Source organism: Cryptomeria japonica, chromosome 4 (genome assembly GCF_030272615.1).
Source record: "Cryptomeria japonica chromosome 4, Sugi_1.0, whole genome shotgun sequence".
NCBI lineage: Eukaryota > Viridiplantae > Streptophyta > Pinopsida > Cupressales > Cupressaceae > Cryptomeria > Cryptomeria japonica.
Window position 1 is genome coordinate 685,854,614 of NC_081408.1, and position 26,756 is coordinate 685,881,369.

At 38.3% G+C, this 26,756-nt stretch overlaps 1 protein-coding gene across 8 annotated transcripts in view; it reads left to right on the forward strand.

Moving 5' to 3' along the window:
• The window catches only part of LOC131028627 (pre-mRNA-splicing factor ATP-dependent RNA helicase DEAH1), a 190,919-nt gene that overhangs the window by 73,562 nt on the left and 90,601 nt on the right, over positions 1-26,756 (forward strand). For all 8 annotated transcript variants that reach the window (XM_057958933.2, XM_057958935.2, XM_057958930.2 and 5 more), the window contains one exon: positions 12,594-12,657. In XM_057958933.2, the coding sequence (XP_057814916.2) occupies positions 12,594-12,657 (64 nt within the window). The remainder of the gene's footprint in view (positions 1-12,593; positions 12,658-26,756) is intronic.

Here is a 26,756-nt window from a genome sequence, read left to right on the forward strand (position 1 = left end):
TTTCTGATTGCAATTGTTAATCTTGCATTGTTTCTAGCTCTTTCAGACTTCCAGTGTGTTGACGTGGCTAAAGTCGCGTCGTTACACCTCTATACGACCAATGCAAAATAGAATGATCTTGCCGAATATCCTATCTTCTCGTGTAAGGAGACCCTAATGCTGCTTTTAATCGGTCAAAGGGGACAACCTCAAGGTTCCAAATGTCAGTTCTTGACTGCAGGATAACTCAGTGATTGATGTGATTTGCTGGGAGCAAAAGGTGTCTTACGTTTTGCAACAAGCTGGTCTGCTGCGACTCTTGGACTGCGAAATAAAATCAAAAGGGATGGGTTTAGGAAACCTAAGGATAGTGATGATAACAGTTGATGCAGTGGGTAGACAGATTTCGATAAACAAATTCTTGTTTTTGCCAGAGATGCACTCACAACTAGACAAGAAGTGTGCAATCTCCAAGGGATGAAGGATTTTCATACCGGAGACATTCATTTAGGCACCCAATTCTAGCGCAACCTAAGACGAACACCTGCAGTTGAACCATGCACGGCGACCTACAATCATCAAGCCACCAATGGTATGAACCTGAAATGCATCAAATACCCCTCCACACTTTACATTAAAATCCCTGCACTCTAATATTAACCAGCTGAAAGAAACCATGCAAATAGACTAAACCAAAGACAACAAACACCATATTTCAATGTTCATATATTTGCTTCAGCTGCCATTACAACAATTTCTGCAGCATCTCTATGCTATTCCTAAAATCTAACTATTCCAACACTAAAATCCCCTTACAAAACTCTAACCCTTTACAATGAGAGGCATCTTGCCTTTTATAGATTTTACATGTCGAACCGGTGGCCAGGATTGATTGCATCCAAGGGCTGCAACCTGCCTTCCGGAACTTGGTAGCTTTAACCCATGCCCACTCAATTTTCAGTTATCTACCCAACCACTATCTCAAGTACCTATCACTGTTTGGCATTAATTCGGTCCTCCTGGTAGTTGGGAATAACTGTCCTCAACTGACCTGTGTTCCACTTTGTTTCAAAATATCTTGAGTGGGACCCACAGGCAGCGTTTTACAATAAAACAGTTTCAGTCTCTCAAACTGAATTTTTGGAATTTCTTCCAGCAGTGTATCCTTCTGGGAATGCGCATACTTGCTGCATTCTGAATATTCTTCAGTCTTTGGTCTCGGTGGTGGATTTCAACTCAGGGTCCTGTTGTGACCATTTCACACATCGCCCCATTTAAAATGGGGACCCCCTCTTTTTGCTCGTTTTTCGCTCGCCTTTTGCTTCATTTTTTAGGGTTTTGTTAGTTTGTTAGTTGTCTGGATTAGGGTCAAGCCTTAGGGTTCCTTTTTCGATCTTTTCAAACCAGAATCCAGTCAGTTTTGAGAGCTTTTTGAGCTTCCTTTTGTAGGATGCAATTTTGAATGAAGTGAATTCGCCAGAATGGTCTATTCTCAATTGGAATTTTGAGTGCAGAGTCTTAATTTGTCTAAGTGTTGAGGATGAAGTTGTGAATTTTGTCCAGTTGAGTAATTTTGACCAAATTTTGAGTTTTTTGATATTTGATCCCGGGCATTGAAAATGATTTGTTTTCGCCTTGTGAAGTGATTAAACTTGTGAAATCTTGATATTTTGGCCTGTAGGAGCAAAATCGCTCCTGTCCCTCAGTGAAGGACCGGAGCTCGTTTTCAAAAATCTTACTGTCTCTGCAGGATCAAGATGATTTTTCGAGTGGAAGTGATAAAGAAAGGCATGATCTTTCCGTTGAATATAAATTGAAGAATTTCACGAACATGGAAATGCCCCAGGAAGCAAAATCGCTCCTGTCCCTCAGTGAAGGACCGGAGCTCAAAATCAAATATTACTTTGTCCTTGTAGGATTTTAACAACTTGATGATTTGGAGAGATCCAAGGGAGTGCATTTTACTAGATGAATATAATTTGAAGACGCAAACATGAAGAAAAGTGGACCAGAATGCCAAAATCGCTCCTGTCCCTCAGTCAGGGACCAGGGCGAAATCCATTGTAGCTCCCGTCCCTCTCCTAGGGACCAGAGCGAAATCCTTCATAGGGCATGTTTTAGGCAAAGATCAAGCAAGTTTTAGGTTTGAAGGCAAGAAAGGAGGTGAATTGAACCCGTTGAAGATAAATTGAAGATTACAAAACACCAACAAGGGACCCAAATGCCCAAGTTCGCTCCTGTCCCTCAGTCAGGGACCAGAGCGATTTTTGTCTTAGACAAATTTCTTGCCAAGTTACAATGAATTCCAAGGCATGGATGAGTGAAAGAGGGTGCAACAAGACCGTTGAAGATAATTTTTGAGGTTAGCAAAGTGAGATGAAGCCTACAAGAGCAAGTTCGCTCCTGTCCCTCTCCAAGGGACCAGGGCGAAATGATGGTTATATTGCCTTTTCCTCCAAGTTCAAGACACTCCAAGACGAAGTACAAGGTGGCGAGGATGTTTTAAATCGTCTCAATCAAGAACGAAGTTATAAAGATCGCCAAGGATAGAGGATTTACACCAAGACACCTAATTCGCTCCTGTCCCTTAGGCAGGGACCAGAGCGAAATTCCTATAAAGGCCTAGATTTCGAAAGTTTAACATATTTCAAGTGTCCAAAGGAGATCAAGGGACTTCATTTTTCACGATGAAAGATATGACAAGTTGATGAAAGCAAACACGAGCTCAAAACCTTGAAGTTCGCTCCTGTCCCTCAGGCAGGGACCAGAGCGATATTGACTATAGTTGCCAAATCCTTCAAAAATCACGTTAAGTCAAGGTTATGCGAGATGATAAAAGGTCTAAGGTGTCTTTAGAAGATGATATACAAAGGTTTCAAACGTCAAATGACTATCAATTGAGCCAAGGAAGCTATATCGCTCCTGTCCTTTAGACAAGGACCAGGGCGATTTTCACAAGATCATTCATTTTTCCTCAAAATCAAGACAAGGCAGGGTCGCACAAGGTCAAGATCGTCGTTTGGAAGGCAATGAGCGAGAAGTTAAAGGTTAACTACAAAGAATGTTGATTAGAGCACAAGGATCGCTCCTGTCCCTCTCCAAGGGACCAGGGCGATAATCCTCCAAACATCAAATACGCCTTGTAGAAGTCAAGTGAGACAAGCGTGGAATGAAGAAATAACATTATTATTCGCCTTATGATGGAGATTTGAGATTTAAAAAGCAAGATCAAGGAGAAACTATGAAGTTCGCTCCTGTCCCTCTCTAAGGGACCAGGGCGATAATGGTCATAAGAGGCACTTGTTCACACAAGCAAGACACTCAAGTTCGAAATTCCTAGCAAAAACGCCAGTTTCAACGTAAGAATGGAGACTTTGAACGTCAAAAGTGCAAGAATCAAGACCAAGTTGATGGATCGCTCCTGTCCCTCAGTCAGGGACCAGGGCGATGAGGTTTGTATTTTCCATCTTCAAATTTTGGCGCTCAAACACATTTTTGAATTTATTTAAATGCTAGGAAAATCGATATTTAATTGAAAGCATTTAAAATAGCGCAAGGTATTAATTAATTATTTTTTGCCTTGTAAAGAAAAATCGAATTTATTAATTAATAAACGATGGCATTTAATAATTAATTATTAATTAATCAAAAAAAAAATTAAATGGAGCGCTTGGTTTATGAAGGTCGGCCCTTGTTATTTATTTAAAAATTGTTTTAATTGCTATATTTCGCAAAAAGTCGGCCTAAAGGGATGGGTGGTATGAGTGCTTATAAAGGGAGATGAAGATTTTCATTTTTACATTATCATTTTACCATCTTCATTCACATGCGATTTGAAGAAGACCAAGGAAGTGCGAATTGTATTCAAGGTGGTGCGAATTCCATTTCAAGCAAGGAGGTGCGAAGTATTACCTAAAGGGGTGCGAACTTGAAGTTTCCATTTGAGCGAACTTGCCAAGGACGTCAAAGACATCTCCAAGGGTGGCGAAGTTGTTAACTTTAGAGGAGATCACGTGGAAAGGACTTCGAACGTTAATTTTGCCTAGGCGAATTTTCTTCATTTTGCACTCTAGAGTTAGCTCTCTAGTGAGGTATGGCGATATGGCTTTATTGTTTTGATTTTGAATGTTGATCGTCATAGCTTAAGTTTTGAATTTTGAAATTTTGAATTCCAGTACCTCAATCCTTTTTAGGAAATGATAACTCAAAGACTTATCATGAAGTTTCCTAAGATTTATTCTCTAATCTATGTTATTTATTGCAAAATTTAGTTTCTCATTATGAAATGTTGTGTAGGTATGGCGACCCCGAAGGCGGGAGCATCCACCAGTCGTCTAGCTCTCATGAAGGAAGATCAAAAGGCCGAAGAAGTGGAGACGAAGATCGTGTCGAAGTGGAGCAACATTGGAGATACCAACTTGGGCAACTTCAGCACGAAGAAGTTTCGAGAGGTCCCTTATATTGGCAAGCCATCACCTGTCGCCTGGAGAATAATCGAGAGTGGCATCATTAAGGCGGCCGGCTTCCCTCCAGCGGTTCAGTGCCATGAGTTGATGATCGAGTGTGCTCGTCATTATGATCCTCAGTCCAGAACGATCGTGTCCAATGAAGGAAACACTTTGGCATACCTTTCAGAGGAAGCTATAAGTGAAGCTTTCCATCTTCCAGAGCACCGAGACATGATATACAAGAGCATAGAAGGAGCCAGGTCAATGTACGAAGATGATCCAGATGCTTGCCTAAGCATCATTAACAAGAACTGGTTACTCAAGAGTCGTCCTCGCCTGAGCAAGATCCCGAACACACCACACAGGATTGATTTCCAGGAGGAGTACAGAGATTTGATTACAATGCTCAACCGAGTTACAGGAGCCCCTCACGCCTTCTACTTTGAGAAGTGGATGTTCTACTTCATCCAGGTGATTGTTCAGGGAAAGGGAACAATACATTGGGCTAGAATGATTAGCCATTGCTTGGACGTACAGTTGAGGAGACTCAAGGCTACCAAGTCCTTCCACATGAGTTCATACGTCATCTATGCCTTGATCAGGAGTTTTGAGTATGCAGGACTACCTCACAGAGGAGTGATTGGAAGAGGACCTGGCGAGGTCAGAGCTTGTGATTCCTATGCCTACTTGCATCATCCGCCAGGGAGCAACTACAAGTTAGTTAATGATACCTTCACGATGAACATCACAAGGACGTTGCAAGGTGGGATTCACAACAGATTATCTCAGGATGCACAAGAATTAATAAAGAGGTACGGTGCTTGGTTTATTCAGTTTCCGAAGTTCACTTATATTAGAGTGCATGGATGTCCTTTACCTCCATACATGTTGCCGAGATATCCTACAGACAGAATTGTGTTACTTGAAGTAACAAGACAATTGGCAGCTTATGCGAAGGCATTCAGACACAGACATGGGAATGGAGTTCCAGTACCTATCATTTTGGGCAATTCAATTGAGGTATGTCCTAATGCTTTAGCTATGGATGACGCAGAGAAGGAGTTAGCCTTGTATTCTTTTTCATCCTTTGCTTTGAGAGAAAGCTTTGATCCACATGGACATTTAGAGGAGACAGTCGGTAGGAAGTTTAAGCATGAGTACCAAATTGAAGATTTTATGATGAATCTCTTAGATGATCTTGAAGTGAAACGAAAAATGCATTCTAGATTGCCTTTGGATTTCATCAGGAAATGCAGGATTTACAGAGTGGCCGACCAAGCTCAGGACAGTGGCAGACATATCCAGTCATCCTATGATCGAGAAAGCAAATCAGTAAGGTTAGATTGGAATGAGCCCGAGGTTGTGGATTTAGATGCTTTGATGGCACCAGTCTTGTCTTGTACTCGCAGATGGGTTGACGTACAGCATCAGAAGTTGAGAGAGCAAGGCATAGCTATGACTTTCACTTTGGAAGAGAAACCAGCCGAAGGTGGAGCTAGTGTGAGCGAAGGCAATCCTAATCCTAGAAATTCAGGTGAAGGTAACCTTCGATGTGCCAGTGAAGGTAATCTCCATCCAAGAGGTTCGAAGAGGAAAGAAAGACCAGAAAAGAGGGAATCTTCCAAGAAGAAGCAAGGGGCCAACCGAGATCGTTCATCAGGTACATCTTCTAGACCAGAGAAGAGGACACTTCAAGTGGAAGAATCTATGGAGTCGATGGTACAGAACGATAGGCAGAAAGAAAGACAGGCACCGCAAGGGTCACCAGATGGATCTCTCCAGGATTATGAGCTAGATGAAGATAAAGAGGATAACGAAATAACATCTCCTCCTAGAGAAGAAGAAGTAGTGCATAAGGAAATTCAGGTTCAAGAGACAAGATCGGCTATCCCAGATTGGTTGAAGGAAAGATTAACTAAGGTGATCGTGATAGAGGACGAAGATAATGCAATCGATTTAGAGAGCCTTGTTGGACGTTCACACGAAGTAACAGAGAAGAGGAAGGCTTCCAAGATGTCCAAGATGATTCGAGATGAGACTGGATCCAGAAAACTGCAGATAGCTACACCGGCAGTAGACAAATATGAAGGTGAGATCTTAGCAGAGGAATATGATATACAGACATTTGAGCTAGGTCCATCCACAGCTGAGCAGACATTGGATGATGCCACCGATTCATTTGAGGCATTGAAAGACAAGCTTAGAGAAGAAATGGAGAAGAATAGAAAACTTGAGAGAGAGGTCGGTGCATGGAGGACATATTTCAGTCATCTCAATGAACCTTTGGGACGTCAGGATCCGGCTAGATCACCAGTGCAGGCACTTCCCCTTCAATCAATTAATGAGGCAGAGAGATTCAGGAATATGGTCCAGCGTACGAGTACTTGGATGGATAAATCTCATACAGTTGCCATAGAATTTGTAACAAGGATGATGAAGACTATTCATCAAGCTATCCAGGTTCTTGAGATAATCCACAATTTGATGATAACAGTAGCCGCATTTGCTCATACCAAAGATGTTATCATTCCTGTCTTGAAAGTAATTAGACACACATCAAGGAAGGTCTTAGCGCAGGAAAAGATCATGGATGGAGGACCTCACAGTTTGCTTCAGTGGTCAACCTTACTCCATATGAAGAGTGTTTTCTTTGAGGACATCAGTACTAGATGTAGCCAAGTTGAGGAGGTGATCAATCCGATCCAGGACAGAGTATTTGAGGTACTTCGTACCATTCTTGGCAGGAGGATTGAGGTCGAGACAGATGTGGATATGCAGGAATTAGAGGATAGAATCAAGGTCATCTTTTGTAAGGACGCTAATGTCACAGACGGGCAATATGATCAGATGTTTGCCACCATGCTCCTGATTGAAAGAACAAAGGAACTTGAATCTACTTGGGATGCAGCTCTTCTAGATGCATTCGATCAGGTCATCCACTTGGAAGAGAGTATGAAGAATCTTCCCGAGATTTGAATTGCTGAGATCGAAGGAATCGTATCAAGATTCATTGCATATGCTAAAAAAGAGAATTGGAAAGGGAATAAAATTCTAGATGAGAGGTTGTTATAGATGACATGGCACCTTATTTGTCATTGGTTTATGTCTCCTAGGTTTTTGTGCCAAATTTAATATTTGGCTATGCATTTAATATTGTTCAGTAAAAAGGAGGCCATTTGTAACGAACCCTAATTAGGGTTTAGGTGTCATGATCTTGACCGTTGATCTACTTTCAATCTGGACCTTTCATTGTAATTGAGGATGCTATTTATACCCTCATTTTTCATTTCATTTGTAACTAGATAGAATAGAGAATAGAGATAGTTGAGAGATTAGAGAAAGTTTTTGATGTATTAGAGTTTTAGAAGCAATTTTACTTTTGTAGCAAGATTGAGTTTGAGGAAAGGAATTCAAGCAATTGTTGTACATGATGACTTTGAAATCAATGAAATATTGAAGTTATGGTGTTTTGTTGCAACTTTCTTGGTTATCTTCATGGTTGTTCAATTCATTTGAATCATGCTCAATCAAAGTAGCGTGTTAATTTGAAGGACATAGTGTGAGACTTGATCTTGGTAGGATTCGTAATCCAAACCACTAGCTTCTTGCTGATTGTAGGAACGCCTTGCGTGGTCGACTGGAGAATACCTGAATCATTTAACCTTCAAACATTATTGTATCTTGGATATGTACCTTCGTGGTAGTGTCTTTGATCTTTGATGCGTTGAAAATCATTTTATTACCTTAGAAGATCGCATCAATTTCAATTGAGTTGTTATTTTATGGCAAAATTGAAGTTGGTAGAATCTTGCCAAGTCTTGTCCACATGAAGTCATTCTTAGGGTTAGATTAGATTAGATCTCTTGCAAACCCTATCCTTTTTTTTTTTTTTTGAAAGCTTCTTAGTTTAGTAAAATTTCGGACTTTCGGAGTGTAAGGCCCCTTAAGGACACAACAAATCACATCATACCGCTGGAGCTTATCCACACGTAGAGACCCTACTAACTAGAACATTGGAGTCATCCTAACTGATCCTTCATGCAAATCTTCAGCAGTTAGAGGCTTTATTCAAGAGAGGATAAGATGCCTTTAGGTATTTTATTCTGTGTATGATTGTGTACAAAATACACGTCAACAGGTCCAAGGGCACACTTCCCAATGTTTCATGCTTTGGTCCTTGCACCCCGTAGCGCGTTCTTCTTCTGGCGTTGGTCGTGTTCGCATCTCATTTCAGGCTTTCTTTTGGTTCTTCCCGATGTCGTTCTCTTGCGAACAATCAATTTCACCTGTAATAAATCAATTTGAAAAATTAATTAAATTAATTTAACAAACATTAAATTTTTTAACGTCTAGCTTTGTCTCGGTGAAGTTCGGGCTTGAGAAACTCTTTGTGAGATGTATCTTTTAAATGTTTTTCGCCTTCTCTTTCGGATTTCAGGACCTTTAAGGCAAGTTGAGAGATTTTGCGAGCTTTAGGCGTTTTAAAACTTTTTCCTCTTTTTGACCTTTAATGTTCGAATTTTGGCCTTTGGGGCCACTTTGAGAGATTTAATTGCGACTCAGGAACATGAGGGTTTTGTGCGAATATGAACTCCATCATCACTTAAATGAATGAAATGCGCGAACTTAAACTCTCTTGAATGATTTTCTCACCTTCAAATCCCTTGAATCCTCAATTTCGGCCTAGGTCACGAAAATGTGAACTCCTTAGGATTTTCGGGTCAAATGATTATCGTGTGATATGAACGTTTTGAAGTTTTCGGCTGAGATCACAATTTTGCAAGCTTTAGCGATTTTCGGCTTAGATTACATTTTTGCAAACTTAACTCTTACTTATTTTCGGCCAACAGAGACTTAATGCGCGATTTAGAAACTTTGTTATGATTTTCGGGCAAAAAGCCTAAACTGCACGATTTTCTTTTAGTGGCCATTTTCAGGTGATGAGGACTTCACGCGCTTTGATGAATTTTCCCGATTTTGGCCTGAAAGGTTAGTTTGAAAATTCTAAATTGTTTCTCCTTTTTCGGCTTGCAGGCCAATTTTGTGAAATTTAATGAATTTCTAATTTCGGCCCAAAAGAGGAGTTTGAGAGTTTTAATGAATTTCGGCCTACACGGCCTTTTTGAGAGCCTTTGAAAGTTTTCGGCAAATAAGGTGATTTCGTGATATTTGGATCTTATTTGAAGTTTTCGGCTTAAGAGCCGATCTTGGGAGACTTGGATAGTTTTCGGTCTTTTGGGCTCTTTTACAAACTTGAAATCCATTTCACCTTTTTCGGCGAATTGAGGAGTTTTGCGAGATTGAACTTAAGTCTTTTCCATTTCGGCTTACAAGCCGGTTTTGTGAACTTCGGCTCCTTGGATGATTTCTTAAGACTTCGGCTTCTTGCACAATTTTGGCTCTTAACGCGATTTTCCCTAATGGCTTGGTTCTCGGCCTAGATGCCTCTTTTGCAAGATGTATCCTTGTGCCATTTTCTGGTTACAAGAAGATTATGAGAGATTTGGTGATTTTGAATGCATTTAGGAGGTTCTTTACTTTCTCGCAAATCACAAGGAAAGGCAATGCTGAGTAGTCATCAGGCTCTACAGAATTCGAAATGCTCGCTTGGACTCTTCTCTACCACTTAGGCAGATCGCAACAGTGCAGAGCACAACAGTGCAGAGCACAACACAATGTACATAAAAGTTCATAATAAGGCAGAAGAAAGATGCAAAAAAGCATAACACTACTGAAACATTCAAGCTATAGCTGGAGAAACCTTAAGGCATAGAGTAAATGTCTAGTAAGAGAGTAAATCTCTTGACACCACTCTTTCAGTTTCTTACAAGTGGTACGAGGTCACAAAAGTTGTATGTTGTTGGACCCATGTGAAATTTCCGTATAGGCTCATGTTTAAAACTAAAATCTATTGTTTACCTAGGGACAAAACATGTTTCAGGTCTTGATTAGTTAGATTTGTCTTGTTTTCTTTATTATCCTTTTTTTGAATGGTCATATATCATGGAATGGAATTCTTGAAGTCATTTTGTTTGGAAAAGAAAGAGAAGTTGTTGGTGGAGTGATTTTCTAGGTCCAAAGATTAGCATGTAGTTGTACAAGGAGAAGCGGACATACAAAGATCAGAGAATAGTTTAAGTGAAAAGGTGAAGCGTGTTAGGAAAAGCATGCATACAAACTTACAAAATAACCATAAGGAAAAGATTAAAGACATGCCACAAGATTACACAGATATACCCTAGGAAAACCTTGAAGTGGGAAAAACCCAGTCTCCAAAAGCATCTACACATTGTATTATCCAGCAATAAAACATTACAATACACAGAGTCTTCATGAATACTTTAAAATGTCAAGCTCCTCCAGTACCGCCTCCATGTGTCCAACGATGTAGTCACATGCCATGGTTCATATGTGCACTAAACAAGAGAGCTCAATACAAACTAACCAGCCAACTTCAACCCTTAAATGTTGGTATTGGAACTAAGCCACACCCGGACTGACGATGGACTGGTCCAAGGGGGCCCAGTAGCTAAGTGGTAGAGCACTCCAGCAGCATATGGAAGGTCCTAGGTTCGAGTCCTAGCTGGTCCATGTCTCAAAATGGTATCACAGCCAGGTCCAGGCTAGGAGCCCCAAGCACACGAGAGGTGTGGCTGAAGGGGGGGTGTTGGTGTTGGAATTAAGCCACACCCAGACCGACAATGGACTGGTCCAAGAGGGGCCAGTAGTTCAGTGGTAGAGCACTCCAGCAGCGTATGGAAGGTCCTAGGTTCGAGTCCTAGCTGGTCCACGTCTCAACATTAAACACTTGTTTGGTTGTATAGAATCCAATGACACAAAACAACCAAGTGGCAAGGTAAAACCGTGTGTCTCAAAACTGTGAGTACATGAAACCATTGACCCCAACATTCACTTTTTGTTACCAAGTCTTTCCAATATTAAATAATTTTTTTTCCAATATCAAATACTTCTCCTCTGTGCAATCTACACATAAAATATCTAATTGATGTCACATACAACTTTACAAATGGAACCAAATAAATATTTGATGTGGTTATAAAGTTTTAAAGACATCTTCTAAAGATATACCATAAATAAATAATTATTTCATGTAATTAAAATAATTATTTTCTTGTTTAATGTGTACAACACCCTTTTCCAACAAAATGGACACTAGAGAATAAGGATTGTCCAAAACTCAATATAGAGGTGTGCATTTGGTAACCAAGGTAATGCCTGAACATAGTAGTAAATTTAACGAGCAAATTGTATTCAAAGGTGCATATGTGAACCTTAGTGGTATGCCTAATCAAAGAAAACTGTATTGACAAAATTGAGACTTCCATTCATGGGTGCATGTCCAGAGCAGAAATGCATCCCTAATGAAATGACAAATTTGACTTCTAAAAATCAAAGCATAATTCTATACATAAGTGTGTACGTAGTCAGCTGGCGTACACCTAACAATAGACAAGTCACAAATCTGCAAGGTCTGAAACAAGTCACTAAGGTGCACCGTATGAAACAATTTGGTTTTAAAAATAAAGAGTTCAGAGTCTTGTATGAAGGGCACATCCAGCATAACTTTGCAGACCCCAGTGAGGAATATATTGCAAGTCTAAAGCAACCACCAATTCAGAAGGACATGCCATATTAGGAGGCATTTGTTGAAGACTAAGTTTGATGAGCAAAACTGCATGTAGGATGGGGAAAAGTGCACTACAAAGTAGAGGAGTTTCAAGTTTCCAATTTGAAAATTAAAGTTTTTGATAGCATGCGCATGGCAGGGACAGACTTGCACTTGTGCAAGAATATTAAAATAACCCTCCCACCATTCTATACCACAAACTTAAATAACCATTATGTATTTTTTTAGAATATTCTGATTGGTTCCCTAATGATAGGTAGCGAAGTATCTAAGTTGAAATGTCCTTGTGAAAACAATTAGAGTTTACCCGTAGGATTGAAGTAATTAGATAAATGCATTCCAGTGAAAATCTTATTTGCAAAATCACTAGTTTGTTGCAAATATGGTTTACTTGAAAGCTATGCTAGGAACAAGATATTTGCTTACAATAATCAGTCTCATATAATATTCAATGCTTTTTTTTTAGGAGAGAAACACTCACATGTGCATCATGCTTATTCAAAATTGCTTTATCACAGGTACAAAAGAACTGTTTATGAGCTAGCCAAGCAGCGGGCTAAGGATTTGGATAACATCGTTGAGGTACTGTTTGTTTATGCTTAAACTAGCTCATTCCAAAAGCTGAATCTCAAAACTTTCCAATTTATTATGCATGTCTTTCAATTTTGACATTTTTCCCCTTATTTCATGCAAACTTAAAGGCAGCAGCAGTTTGCAATTTGAATTGGTGTGAGATGTCACTTGTTTTTTAAACTATGATATGGTTCTTTGCTATCGGATTAATGGATTGAACTATGAAACTCTGAACCATGCCCCTTTTTAATTGTGTTTAGCATGTGCGCTACCAGTCCTTAACATATTTATGTTGATTATGTTAAGGCTCATGGGAAACAGGGTTATAAGTTTAACCTACTGCAGGCGATTTGTGCCGTGTGTTTCTTTGATAACTACTTTCATGATTTACAACCACATAACTGTATTTGGAAGTATCTGTATACGCATATTGAATGTTATTTAAAGGAAATGTATCTTTACTTAGCCCTTGCATGATATAAGCACATGCCATATATTGATGAGGTATTTAAAGTTTATAGTAGATATATTGATAATGCCGTCATAACTTTTGTCTAAAAATGATATGAATGAACAAAGACTTAATATGACTTGCTAACCTGCAATGACTTGTTTTTATTTGGTGTTTGATGATGTGAATCGGCTGGGGTTTAATTAAAACTCAGAGAAAAAGATCTGAAAGACTAGTTTACTCTATAGGTTTCGATAAATATTAGAGCTTCATCTGGTTGTTCACTCATGAGTAAAATGCCATCTGAATGTCATTGATGGTTAGTTTACAAAGTAATTTTTAACAACTATTAATTTAAATAAATATTTGATGCAAAATATTCTACACCGCTTTTCCATAAGCTCATTTTTCATAATTAAAATTTTTTAAAGGGTTATATTAGCTCCAAATTATATTATAAGTGATCTGCATTTGCATTTGCATTCTGTCAATCTGTAATTGAAAATAGTTTGCAGATTCCAATGCTATAGTATTTTATATATTTATGTATATGTGGTAGATAACAAGTGTAAATTATTTTAATTATGCTAATTGCTTCATGTGTCCCTTGTCCACCTTTTCGACATGCTTTTGAGTATATCTGTTTTTTTGTTTTTGTTTTTGGGCTCAAATGTGCTCCAGTTTTGCTCACACCTAGAAGCATCATAGAGCAGGCACAAAATGTGGATGGCAAAGATTTGAAGATTTGGTATTTACTCTTTTTGCACCATAATCGTTTCACCATCAATCTATAAGAACAATGTAGCTAACTTTGTAACTTAATAAACTTGAAACCAAACTAAAATTAGAATTATCAAAGTTATTTTAAAACCTGGCTATAGTGTCATTCTCATTTAAATGCATGAAGGTAAAGAAAACAACCTTGCCTTTGCAGCCTTGCAAGTCTTCAAGTTGTCCAAAATTACGTCTTGGAGGCCTGCATCAAAAATCATACTCTCTATGCATGTGATCATGTAATGCCACTTTTTCTTCTAAGGATATTTAAGAATTAGCGGCAGATTCAATGGATTAAACATTTGGAATTAAGATAATTTAAAGATGTAATATTATTAAAATACATTTGAATAACTGAGGTAAATGCATCATGTTTAGTAATACAAAATACTTTTGGATTCATTCGTCTGTATTTTTACATCAATATTTCAGATCATTGAAAGATCACACTCAGTGATATGTGATCAAGAGGAGGAGAGTTCCCACAATTGTTTTTTTTGCAAATTTTGATGTTTTCAAAGAGAATGATGTGGAGATTCCAAACATTAAGTGGGGGGCATGGAATTTTGAATTTGTTGAATCTATTTTGCCTATAATAATTGAAACAAAAACACCCCCAAGGAAGAAATTGGAACTTCATCAAAAGATGAAAATGTGTTTTTTGAGCAACAACTAGAATATCATATTGAAAGAAGTCATAGCTAATGAAGTTGGAAGAAGATGCACTAGAAGTGCATGTGAAGCTAGACAAGAATAGTAAAAGTTCCTAGAAGAGATTCAAGATATGCTAGCAAAGCTCACCCTGGGATGGCATTCAAAAGAAGAAATTCATATTGCTTCTGATTCAAAACCAACTTCCTTCAAACAATTTGAAATGATTGATGTGTGGAGGACACAATGAAAATTGATTACGATAATGTCTCAGTAAAGAATGGCACTTGGGAGTTACTTGATCCCTCATTCAATGCAAAGCCGCTGGTTACAAGTGGGTCTTTTAAAATAAATAGAAAGTAGATGACCCACTTGACAAACACAAAGGAAGGCTTGTCACAAAGGGATATGCACAAAGAGAAGGAATAGATTGAGGAGACCTTTGTACCAACAATAAAATAGACTACCATTCAAGTTTGTAGAACACAATGCTACTACTGAGAGGGTGGGGGAGGGGGGCAGAGGAGGGGTGAATCAGTAGTAGATCAAACTTTCAAATTCTTTAATACTTAGATATTCTGAATAAACTGAGTAACTTAAAATCAGAATTGAAAGGAATGCAACATCAAATAGAGACCAATACACAAGAAATACCTGGAATTCCCTGGAATGGGAAAAACCACAGTGAGAAATGCTGTTAGGATCTACTGTCCCAATCCAGCCTCACAAATCAATAGTGCACTGTATACAAAGTTTTAGGGCACCAACCCTCACCAAACTCCTTCTTAAGAGCACCAACTCTAACAAACATAAAAATCTCAGTCTGAGCACCAACTCGGCATCTTTAGGCACCAAGCATAAAGATGTTACAAACAAATGATTTATTACTATTTACAAATCTGAAACTTAATATTTTATAAATCAGATATTCTGTTCTATTTTGAACTACACTGTAATAAATATGCAAACAATTTATATTATCTGCAACTCAGAAACCCTGGTCACAAATCTTTACAAGCACTGTTCTGTATTCCACTCTCCTGTCCACAATCTCAGAAAAACCTATCAAGAACTTCCACAAAATTGGATCATTTTATTGTGTGTATCTTCTAGTATGTATTACTTATTGACAGCATAGAAATATATCTATATGTTTATTCTCTTAACAACAAAACTCACATCATTTCACAACAAGTATATGATACGTTGACCTTTCTTTTGGCAACAATATTCATAGTATCATTATACATAACAGTGATTTCAGTGCTCCATTTTGTTGATATCATCAATCTCTAAACCCGTGATTCTGCATAAAGTCTTGATTTCTTCTTTTCATACCACACCATCCACCTTTTTCTTCGAATAAACATCAGTATAAATAATGCCTCCTCCCATTCGATGCTTCAGATAATAGTCATCAACCAACCACAAAAAACTGTCTCTCATCATAAACTATGAGTATCAAATTAAGAAGTTATAACTTCTTGCAAACTACTTTCCTTTCTGTTGTAACTGTTTCCAACTGCTAATTAATTCCAACCAATTAGTTTCTTTTTTCATCTCTATAAAATAATAATATTCATGACTTATAATATTGATTACTTTTATTATTTCTATAAAACAATGATATGCTTAACTTGGAATATCGACAGTTTGCTGATATAACGTCCCAAGACAAGTAGCAATCAGTTACAAATAGAACTGAAGCACAAAATGACAGCAAATACAACAGCTAAACCAAAATTTGTGGCACAAACATGTCTGAATATTATCTTCAATAATTGATCTGATATCCTTCCCACATTATAATTATTGTCATACATCATACAGATTGAAACAGTGCTGATAAAGTCTGGTAAGATTGAATTAAGCCTGTTTCCATGTTTAGAATGATCTAGAATAATAAAGTCTGATTATCATGTCATTCTGAAACAAAGAATTACTGTCTTCTCAATAACAAACTATTGTTATCTTTCATACTAGTAGATCTGATGCAGAGAAAACTTCATGAAGACACAATGATTATACAGGAATATGTTGCTACAATTTTTGATGCTGCAAGTAAATGTATCTGGTAACCTTTCAGATAAACTTTCAGGCTAGGGTTCAGTTACATTGACATTAAACAACACAAATACATTGACATCAATGACAAACACAAAGGTGATAAGAGTAAGTCTGACATGATAGGTGATAAGAGTAAGTTTACTAACTTTACTGATTGGAATGGTGGCATAGTACAGTTTGGTGATAGATCATCAGTGCAAATTCGAGGTAAAGGCTCTCTAAGCATTAATGGTACTCTAAATCTTCATAATGACTAGTATGTAGAGAAACTAAAGTTTATAATTTATGAAGTGTCAGCCAGATATGTGATAATGGGTATATTGTGATTTTCAATGCTCAAGGTTGTGAAGTTAGAAAAATTAATTCAGGGAAATTAGTGGCTGAAGGAAAGAGAACTGAAAGTAATGTTGATGATCTAAGAGAAGTTAAAGGTAAGAAATGCTTGTTGGGTCAATATGTTGAAAGTTGGCTATGGCATAGAAGATTAGGTCATGTGAATTTTGATAATCATATCAAGATTAGTTCTTTGAATTTAGTTAGACGCATGCTTAAAGTTGTAAAGCCTAAAAATATTGTTTGTAAGGAATGCCAACAGGGAAGGCAAACTAGAATAAGTTTTAAGCAAAAAGAATATTCAAGATTGCAACCTCTAGAGTAAGTTCATACCGAACTTTGTGGACCAATTAGAACAAGAGGGTTAAAAAATGAAAGATTCTTTATGCTATTTGTGAATTTTTTCAGAATGACATGGGTGACTTTTCTAAAAGAAAAATCAGAAGCATTTGAAAGGTTTAAAATCTTTAGAGCAATGGTTGAAAAAGAAAGTGGTTTCAAATTAAGTGTCTTAGATCTGACAAAGGTGGTGAATTTGTTTCTAACGAGTTTGATGAATATTGTGAGAAGTTTGGCATTAATAGCCATTTTTCTGCAGCAAGGACTCCACAACAAAAATGTGTAGTTGAAAGAAAATATTGAACAATTAAAGAAATGGCAAGGACTCTTCTCAATGAAGCTAAAATATCAGACAAGTTTTGGGTAGAAGCAGTTCACACACCAGTATACAATCTTAATGGAGTATAGTTAAGGACATGTAGTGAGAACTTCTTATGAACTGTGGTATGGCAGACCTGCTTTTGTTAAGTACTTCAAAGTTTTGGAAGTAGATGTTTTATTAGAAGAGATGAAGATAATTTGGGAAGTCTTGATCCTAGATGTGATGAGGGTATTTTTCTTGGCTATCCCACACATAGCAAAGCTTGCAAATGTTATAATGCTAGATTGAAAAGGATTATTGAAAGTGCTTGTGTGAAAGTGGATGAGATTTTGCAGAAAGATAGCTCTGAAGAATCTATTATTGACAAGGAATTTGAAAAAGTTGCTAAGGATTTTGTAAGTAATGCCTCTAAACATGATATTGATGAAATAGGGTCTGAAAATGGTGGCGAAATGATTCCTGTAAAATGATAGTGAAAAGGCTCCTTCAAAATTTGTGAAAAAGAACCATCCTGAGCAGCAGATCACTCGTCATAAAGATGGTGTCTAAACACGGAGACGAGTTGCCAAACAGTACAATGAGGAGGTATATCTTTCTTTGGTTTTTGAATTCGAACCTAAGTCTTATAATGAAGCTAGTAGAGATGAAAATTGGACTAATGCAATGAAAGAGGAGTTAAGTCAAATAGAGAAGCACAAAACATGGGAATTGGTTCCTAGGCCTATTGATGAAAATGTAATTGGTGCTAATTGGGTTTTTTGGAGCAAATTGAATGAGTATGGTAAAATTGTAAGAAATAAGGCTAGGCTTGTGTGCAAAGGATATGCATAAATTGAGGGAATTCACTTTGAAGAAACATTTGCTCTTGTAGCTCAATTAGAAGTTATCTGAATGTTTTTGGCATTCTCAATTCATAAATTTTGAAGTTTGGCAAATGGATGTTAAATGTGCATTTCTAAATGGTTATTTGAAAGAGGAAGTGTATATGGAGCAGCCAAAAGGTTTTAAATGTCCAGGAAAGGAAGAGTATGTTTGCAGGTTAAAAAAGGTCTTGTATGTTCTAAAATAGGCTCCTAGGGCTTGGTACTCCAGGTTGGATCAACACGTTCTTTAGCAGGGTTTCAACATGGGTAATGCAGGTGGTAACCTATATTTCAAGTCAATTGATGATCATCTATTTGTGGTAGTAGTTTATGTTTTTTGGGCAGTGATGATAATGTTTGCAAAGATTTTGCTACCCAAATGCAAAAAGAATTTGAAATGTCTATGATAGGGGAGCTTTCATTTTTTCTTGGATTGCAAGTGTCTTAGTTGGATGCAGGTATATTTTTATCTCATTTTAAATATACCAAAGAGATGCTTAAGAAATTTCAAATGGGGGATTGCAAACCTGTAAGTACACCAAGATCATAGGTTGTAAGTTGAGTAAAAATGATGACTCACCGGATATGAACCAGACAAAATGTAGGTCTATGATTGGTAGTTTATTATATCTTACTGCATCAAGACCTGACATAATGCAAGATGTGTGCATGGTTGGTAGACTTCAATCTACTCCAATGTTTCTCATTTTAATGCTGTTAAAAGGGTTCTTAGATGGTAGTTTATTATATCTTATTGCATCAAGACCTGACATAATGCAAGATGTGTGCATGGTTGCTAGACTTCAATCTACTCCTAAGGTTTCTCATTTTAATGCTGTTAAAAGGGTTTTTAGATATCTAAAGGGCACAATGAGTTATGGTTTATGGTATCCACGAACTAATGACGTCACCTTGACAGCCTATATCGATGTAGATGGGGCAGCTTGTATTGATGATAGGTGTAGCAGTTGTGGTGGTGTGTTCTTTTTGGGAGATAAGTTGGTTGCTTGGATAAGCAAGAAACAGGAATTTGTGACTTTGTCTACTGCTAAGGATGAATATGTTGTTGCTTGGATTAGTTGGTTTTATGGATGTGATAAACTCTTAAGGATTTGAAGGTGATATATGATGCATCTATTTCCATTTTTTGTGACAATACTATTGCAATTAACATTTCTAAGAATCCACTTCTTCATTCCTGCTCTAAGCATATATCCATTAGGTATCATTTTTTGAGAGAAAGGGTTGCAAGTCATGAGGTTCAACTTGACTATGTTCCTACAAAGAATCAATTGGCAGATATATTTACCAAACCACTTATGAAGGAAAGTTTTGCGACTCTTTGTCACAAGCTTGGGGTTGTGGCCTCTCACGTCTAGATCTGTTCATGGCATCTGCTTAGGAGGAGTGTGTTTTGTTGCTGTTCTCTTGTTTGTCCCCCACCCTTTGTCATTGATGTCAAAGGGGGAGAAAAGTACTTTGTTGTTTGCAGATGCATTTGATGGGTAATTCAGCTGTTATGTTTAGATGGTTGAATGCTTGTTTACTGATGAGATGTTTCAGATGTTTGTTTTCAGATTATGGTGATGAGATGTTTCAGCTGTTTGTTTGCAGATTATGGTGATTGTGTTTTTGTTCTCAGTCTCTGGTGATTTTGTTTTCAGATTCTGATATGTAAAAGATCTTTGTGTGATCAAGAGTTGACATCAATACCAAAGGGGGAAATTGTTGGCATGCTTGTCATTGATGTCAAATTGAACAACCCTGGTTGGTTTGATGATGATTACAGTTTTTTAGTTGTATAGGCACTCAAATCTTAATTAGAATGCAATAGAGGAAAAGCCTTTGCTTCCTGTCAAAGATTATAAAAGGAAATGCATGCTATTGTAGTTGCAAATATTTGCACATGGCCAATAAAGCTTTGACAACAAGTCACAAAATAAGATTAAAAAAAGTTTCAAAGAAAGCAGTTGCAATCAAGCACAGACCATCTGAAATGCATAGCATAGTTGCCCAAAGCACTGGATTCACCAAATTAGAAGAAGACAAGGACAATGACATTCAAAATTTCAGCCTTTCTGGTAAGTGTTGACGTGTATTTTGTACACTATCAAACACAGAATAAAATACCCAAGGGTACCTTATCCTCTCTTGAATAAAGCCTCTGAATGCTGAAGATATCGCGAGAAAGGATCAATTAGGGTGACTTCAAGGTTCTTCGTTGTAGGATCTCTACGTGTGGATAAGCACCAGTGGTCGTTGTAAATGCTGTTTCTTCAAGGGGCTTTACGTTTTCGAACTGTAGGAACAAAATTTTCCTAAAACTAACAAGTTCTCAAAAAAGATCAAAAGGTAGGGTTTGCAAGAGATGAATTCTAATCTAATCCTAAGAATGACTTAATGTAGGCTAGATTTGGTAAGATTCTACCAATTTTAGTATTGCCAAGGAATTACAACTCTACTGGAATTGATGCGATCTTCTAAGGTGATTAGTGATTTTTCAAATCATCAAGAATTATAGACACTACCATGAAGATACATATCAATAGTTCAATAATGATCGAAGGTTCAAGCAATCTAGATATCTCCAGTTGACCACACAAGGCGTCCTTACAATCAGTAAGAAGCTAGTGGTTTGGAATGTGAATCTCACCAAAGATCAGGCCCAACACTTAGTCCTTCAAACTTAAATATTACTCCGACTGAGAATGATTCAAGAAAGCAAACAACCATGAAAGTAGCCACAAGAATTACAATAAAACACCATAACTTCAATATTTTATTGATCTCAAAACCAAAATAGACAACAATTGTTTGAAATTCTTTCTTCAATGCTCAATCTGGCTACAAAATAACTTTCTTCTCTCCAAAAGCTCTAATCTCCTAATTTCTAATTGCTTATCTCTAATATCTAATGACAAAATGAAAATGAGTGAGGGTATATATAGCATCCTCAATTACAATGAACGGCCCAGATCAAAAGAAGATCAACGGCTGAGATTTTGACACCTAAACCCTAATTAGGGTTTGTTACAAAAGGTTCCCTTTTTAGTTGAACATTACTAAATGCATAGCCAAATATTTAATTGGCACAAAAATCGAGGGAACATAGACCAATGATAATCAAGATGCCACATCATTTTATAACAACCTCTCTTCTAGAACCTATATGCAATGAATCTGGACACAATTCCTTCAATCTCAGCAATAGGAATCTCAGGAAGATTCCTCATTCGCTCCTCTAAGTGAATAACCTGATCAAAGGCCTTGAGGAGAGCCGCATCCCATCCAAGTTCGAGTTCTTTGATCTTCTCAATCAGGAGCATAGTAGTGAACATTAGATCCCGTTGCTCATTTGTGATGACATTCTCATCTTTGCAAAAAATAACCTTGACTCTTTCTTCCAACTCTTGAAGGTCCACATCTGTCTCAACTTCGATCCTCCTGCCAAGAATGGTACATAACACCTCAAACACCCTGTCTTGAATTGGATGGATGACGCCCTCAACTTGATTGCATTTGGTACTGATGTCCTCAAAAAGAACCTCTTTCATCTGAAGTAGAGTTGACCACTGAAGTAAATTATGAGCTCCTCCATCCATTATCTTTTCTTGTGCCAGAATCTTTCTTGGTGTTTGCCTGATCACTTGCAGAACAGGAATGATAACATCTCTAGTGTGAGCGAAAGCGGCTACTGTTATCATTAGGTTGTGGACGATCTCAAGGACCTGGATAGCTCGATGGATTGTCTACATCATTCTTGTTGCAAATTCAACGGCAACTGTGTGGGATTTGTCAATCCAAGAGCTCATAAGCTGAACCAAGCTCTTGACTCTTTCTGCCTCGCCAACTGATTCAAGGGGAAGTGCTTGCACAGGGGACACTGTTGGATCCTGACGTCCCAAGGGCTGATTGAGATGGCTAAAGTAGCCTCTCCAAGCGCCTACCTCTCTCTCAAGCTTTCTATTCTTTTCCATTTCTTCCTTAAGCTTGTCTTTAAGTGCCTCAAATGAATCGGTTGCCTCATCCAGTGCCTGCTCAGCAGTGAGTGGACCAAGCTCAAACGTTTCCACATCATACTCCTCTGCAAGAATTTCACCTTCAAACTTGTCCACTACTGGTGTAGCTATCTGCAATTTCCTAGACCTTGTCTCGTCTGTGATCATCTTGGACATCTTCGTGGCCTTCCTCTTTTCCATTGCCTCTTGAGAATTTCCTATAAGGCTCTCTAAGTCAATTACATCATCTTCATCTTCAATCACAATCACCCTTGTCAGTCTCTCCTTCAACCAATTTGGAATGGCAGATCTCGTCTCTCTAACTTGTATTTCTTTAGGCAATGGTTCGTCTTCTCGGAGAGGAGATGTCACTTCATCATCATTCTTCTCTTCATGTAGCTCGTTGACTTGGGGAGATTGACTTGACGAATGCTGAGGTGCCTTCCCTTTTTCAGGTTTATCATTCTGTACCATTGACTCCATAGATTCATCAACCTCAGGTACCGTTTTCTCTTGTCCTTCAACTTAACTTGTCCTTTTCTTAGTCGAGAAGACGTACCTGATAAGCGATCTCGATTGGCCTCTTGCTTCTTCTTGGAGGGTTCCCTTTTCTCAGGTCTTTCTTTCCTCTTTACGCCTCTAGGATGAGAATTGTCTTCACTCGCGCTTGCTCTTCCTTCCTCTGGTCTTTCCTCAAAGTAAAAGTCATCGATATATTCTATTCTCTCAACTTTTGATGTTGTACATCCACCCATCTGCGAGTACATGACAAAACTGGGGCCATCAAAGCTCTCAAGTCTGAAATCTCAGGCTCGTTCCAATCTATCTTCACTGCTTTGTCTTCTCTATCATTGGATGACTGGAGATGTCTGCCACTGTCCTGAGCTTGATCGACCACTTTATAGACTTTGCATTTCCTGATGAGATCTAAAGGTAATCTGGAATGCATCTTTCTTTTCACTTCTAAATCACTTGAGAGATTCATCCAAAAGTCCTCTACCTGAAATTCATGCTTGTACTTCCTACCAGCTGTCTCTTCCATATACCCATAAGGATCAAAATTCTCTCTCAAGGCAAAGAACGTGAATGAATATAAAGCCAATTCCTTCTCTGCATCATCCAAGGCTTGAGCATTAGGGCATACCTCAACTGAATTCCCCAATATGATGGGCACGGGAATTCCATTTCCATGCCTGTGTCTGAATGCCTTCACATAAGCTGCCAATTGTCTAGTCACTTCAAGTAGTACTATCCTGTCTGTCGGATACCTCGGCAACATATAGGGAGGTGAAGGACACCCATGAACTCTGATATATGTAAACTTTGGAAACTGGATGAACCAAGCACCATACCTCTTCACAAGCTCTTGTGCATCTAGAGATAGTCGATTGTGAATCCTGCCTTGCAATATCCTAGTGATGTTCATCGTGAAGGTATCATTGACTAACTTGTAGTCACTTCCAGGTGGATGATGCAAATGAACATAAGAGTCACAAACTCTCACTTCTCCGTGTCCTCTTCCGATCACTCCTCTGTGAGGTAGTCCTGCATATTCGAAACTCTTGATCAAGGCATATATGACGTATGAGCTCATGTGAAATGACTTGGTAGGCTTTAGTCTTCTTAACTGCACGTCCAAGCAATGGCTAATAATTCTAGCCCAATGGATCGTTCCTTTCCCTTGAACTGTCAGTTGGATGAAGTAGAACATCCACTTCTCAAAGTAGAAGGCTTGAGGAGCCCCTATAACTCGATTGAGCAAAGTTATCAAATCTCTGTACTCCTCCTGGAAGTCGATCCTATGTGGTGTGTTGGGAATCTTGCTTAGGCGAGGACAACTTTTGAGTAACCAATTCTTATTGATGATGCTCAAGCAAGTGTCTGGATCATCTTCATACATTGACCTGACTCCTTCTAGGCTTTTGTAAATCATATCTTTATGTTCTGGGAGATGGAGAGCTTCACTTATAGCCTCCTCTGAAAGGTACGCCAAAGTGTTCCCTTCCTTGGATACGATTGATCTTGATTGTGAGTCATAATGGCGGGCACATTCGATCATCAGCTCATGACACTGGACTGCTGGAGGGAAACCTGGACTGCTGGAGGGAAACCGGCCGCCTTGATGATGCCACTTTCAATTATTCTCTTTGCGACAAGTGATGGCTTACCAATGTAAGGGACCTCTCGAAACTTCTTGACACTAAAGTTTCCCAAGTTGGTATCTCCAATATTGCTCCACTTGGACACGATCTTGGTCTCCAATTCTTCATTCCTCTGATCTTCCTTCATGAGAGCTGGACGACTAGTAGATGCTCCTGCCTTTGGAGTTGCCATCTTGACACCTACACAACATTTCATAATGAGTAATATTTTTGAAGCGTAAAATATAAAGTAGAAAGGAAGATTTAAGGTTTTAATTAGGAAACTTCATGATAAATCTTGAGTTATCATTTCCTAATTAACTACATCAAACTTAGGATTTTCAAAACAAAGCGCAAAGCTCAAATCTTCAATAATGGTGTCAAGGTAATTTTGCCATACCTCCCCTTGAGAATTAACTCTAAGAAATGATGCAAAAATAAGGTGAATTTTGGCTATGTAAAATGTAGATTGAAGCTTTCCCTTTAGCAAAATGCGCCTCCTTTAGTCTTCACAAGCATCAACTCCACCACCTTTAGCCTCCAACACTTGAGATAAATTCGCTCCAACTAGACCAGCTTTCGCACCTTCTTCTTGATCTCCAAATTCGCACTTGAAGTAATGAGTGAATGATGGATTAAACTTGATCAAAACACCCCTATTATATAGGGCGCTCACCACCTTACCCCCATAGGCCAACTTGACAAAATAAGCCTATAAAAATTAATAAAATTGCAAAAAAAGGAGAGGCCGACTTGATAAAATAAATGAAAATAAGCCTCTAAGTGCTCCATTTGTAATTTTAATTTCACAAAAATTAATTTTAAATGCCTTAACAATAAAAAATTCGATTTTTGAGGCTCAAAATTAATTTATTAAATGCCAACGTGTCTTTTATTAAATGCCAATTTAATTTAAATTTTTCCAAATATTTCGAAGTTGGCAATTTTGGCATCTAATGCGATTTTAGAGGATATCAACGTTGAAATAATGTAAAAATAAAGAATGCCAATAACCTCGCCTTGGTCCCTTGGAGGGGGACAGGAGCGAACTTGCAATCTAAACCTTGCATTCTTCATTTTTAATCACCAAAACCTCATCTAGGCATCCAAAATGGCACTTTCAATTGGAGTCTTGAGTTTCATTCGCTTGATCTCTAGGAGGAAAGAGCCTTTAAGACTTTTTCGCCCTGGACCCTTGGAGAGGGATAGGAGCGATTTTTCACTTTTGTCCTTGATCCTTCACCTTTCATTTGTCGATTCTCGTTGTGGAGTAAGCAATGATCGCCTTTCATCCATTCTATGCATGCTTAACTTGTTTTTGCAAGGCAAAATGAGTGTTCCAAGGATTTTCACCCTGGTCCTTCAGTGAAGGACAAGAGCGACTTTTGCATTTGGCCTAGGATCATCAAGTTTTTGGAGTCAAACCTTTGTTCACCATGCTTTAGAAGACCCTTCCAATCTTGCTCAATTTTGCCTTAGCGTAATCTTAGAAGGAAATTGTTGATTTTGTGAAAATCGCCCTGGTCCCTTGGAGAGGGACAGGAGCGCTTTGATTCCATTGCACAAATTCTTGATTTTTTCGATCCTCAAATTATCCTAAAGGCGTAGGACATCATTCCCCACTCCTTCTTGAGCCTTGGAAACAAAAATTGCATCTCAAAATGTAAGGTAAATGGGCATATTTGGAGATTTCACCCTGGTCACTTGGAGAGGGACAGGAGCGATTTTGCAATTTCAAACCTATTCGCCCTTTGCTAGCTTTCCAAATTATCTTCAATGGGCTAAACATGCCTTATTCCATTCATTTCAATCATAAACTTGCCTTGTCTTTTGCAAGAAATTTGCACTTTTTGGAAAATCGCTTTGGACCCTTGGAGAGGGACAAGAGCGCCTATTGCCTTCTAGGTATATTTCCTTGTTCTTTAAACCTTCAATCGCATCTAAGGCATAAAACATCATTTTTCCCTCCCGTCCAAGTCAGGTTTTGCCTCAAAATCTCAAACGAAGAGGACAATCTTGAAAAAACGCCATGGTCCTTCAGTGAGGGACAAGAGCGCCTATTGTCACTTGGGTTGATTTCCTCCTTTGTGGACCACTCAAATTATATTCAATGGACAAAACATGCCCTCCTTGATCTCTTCCAATCATAAAATTGTCCTGATCCTGCAA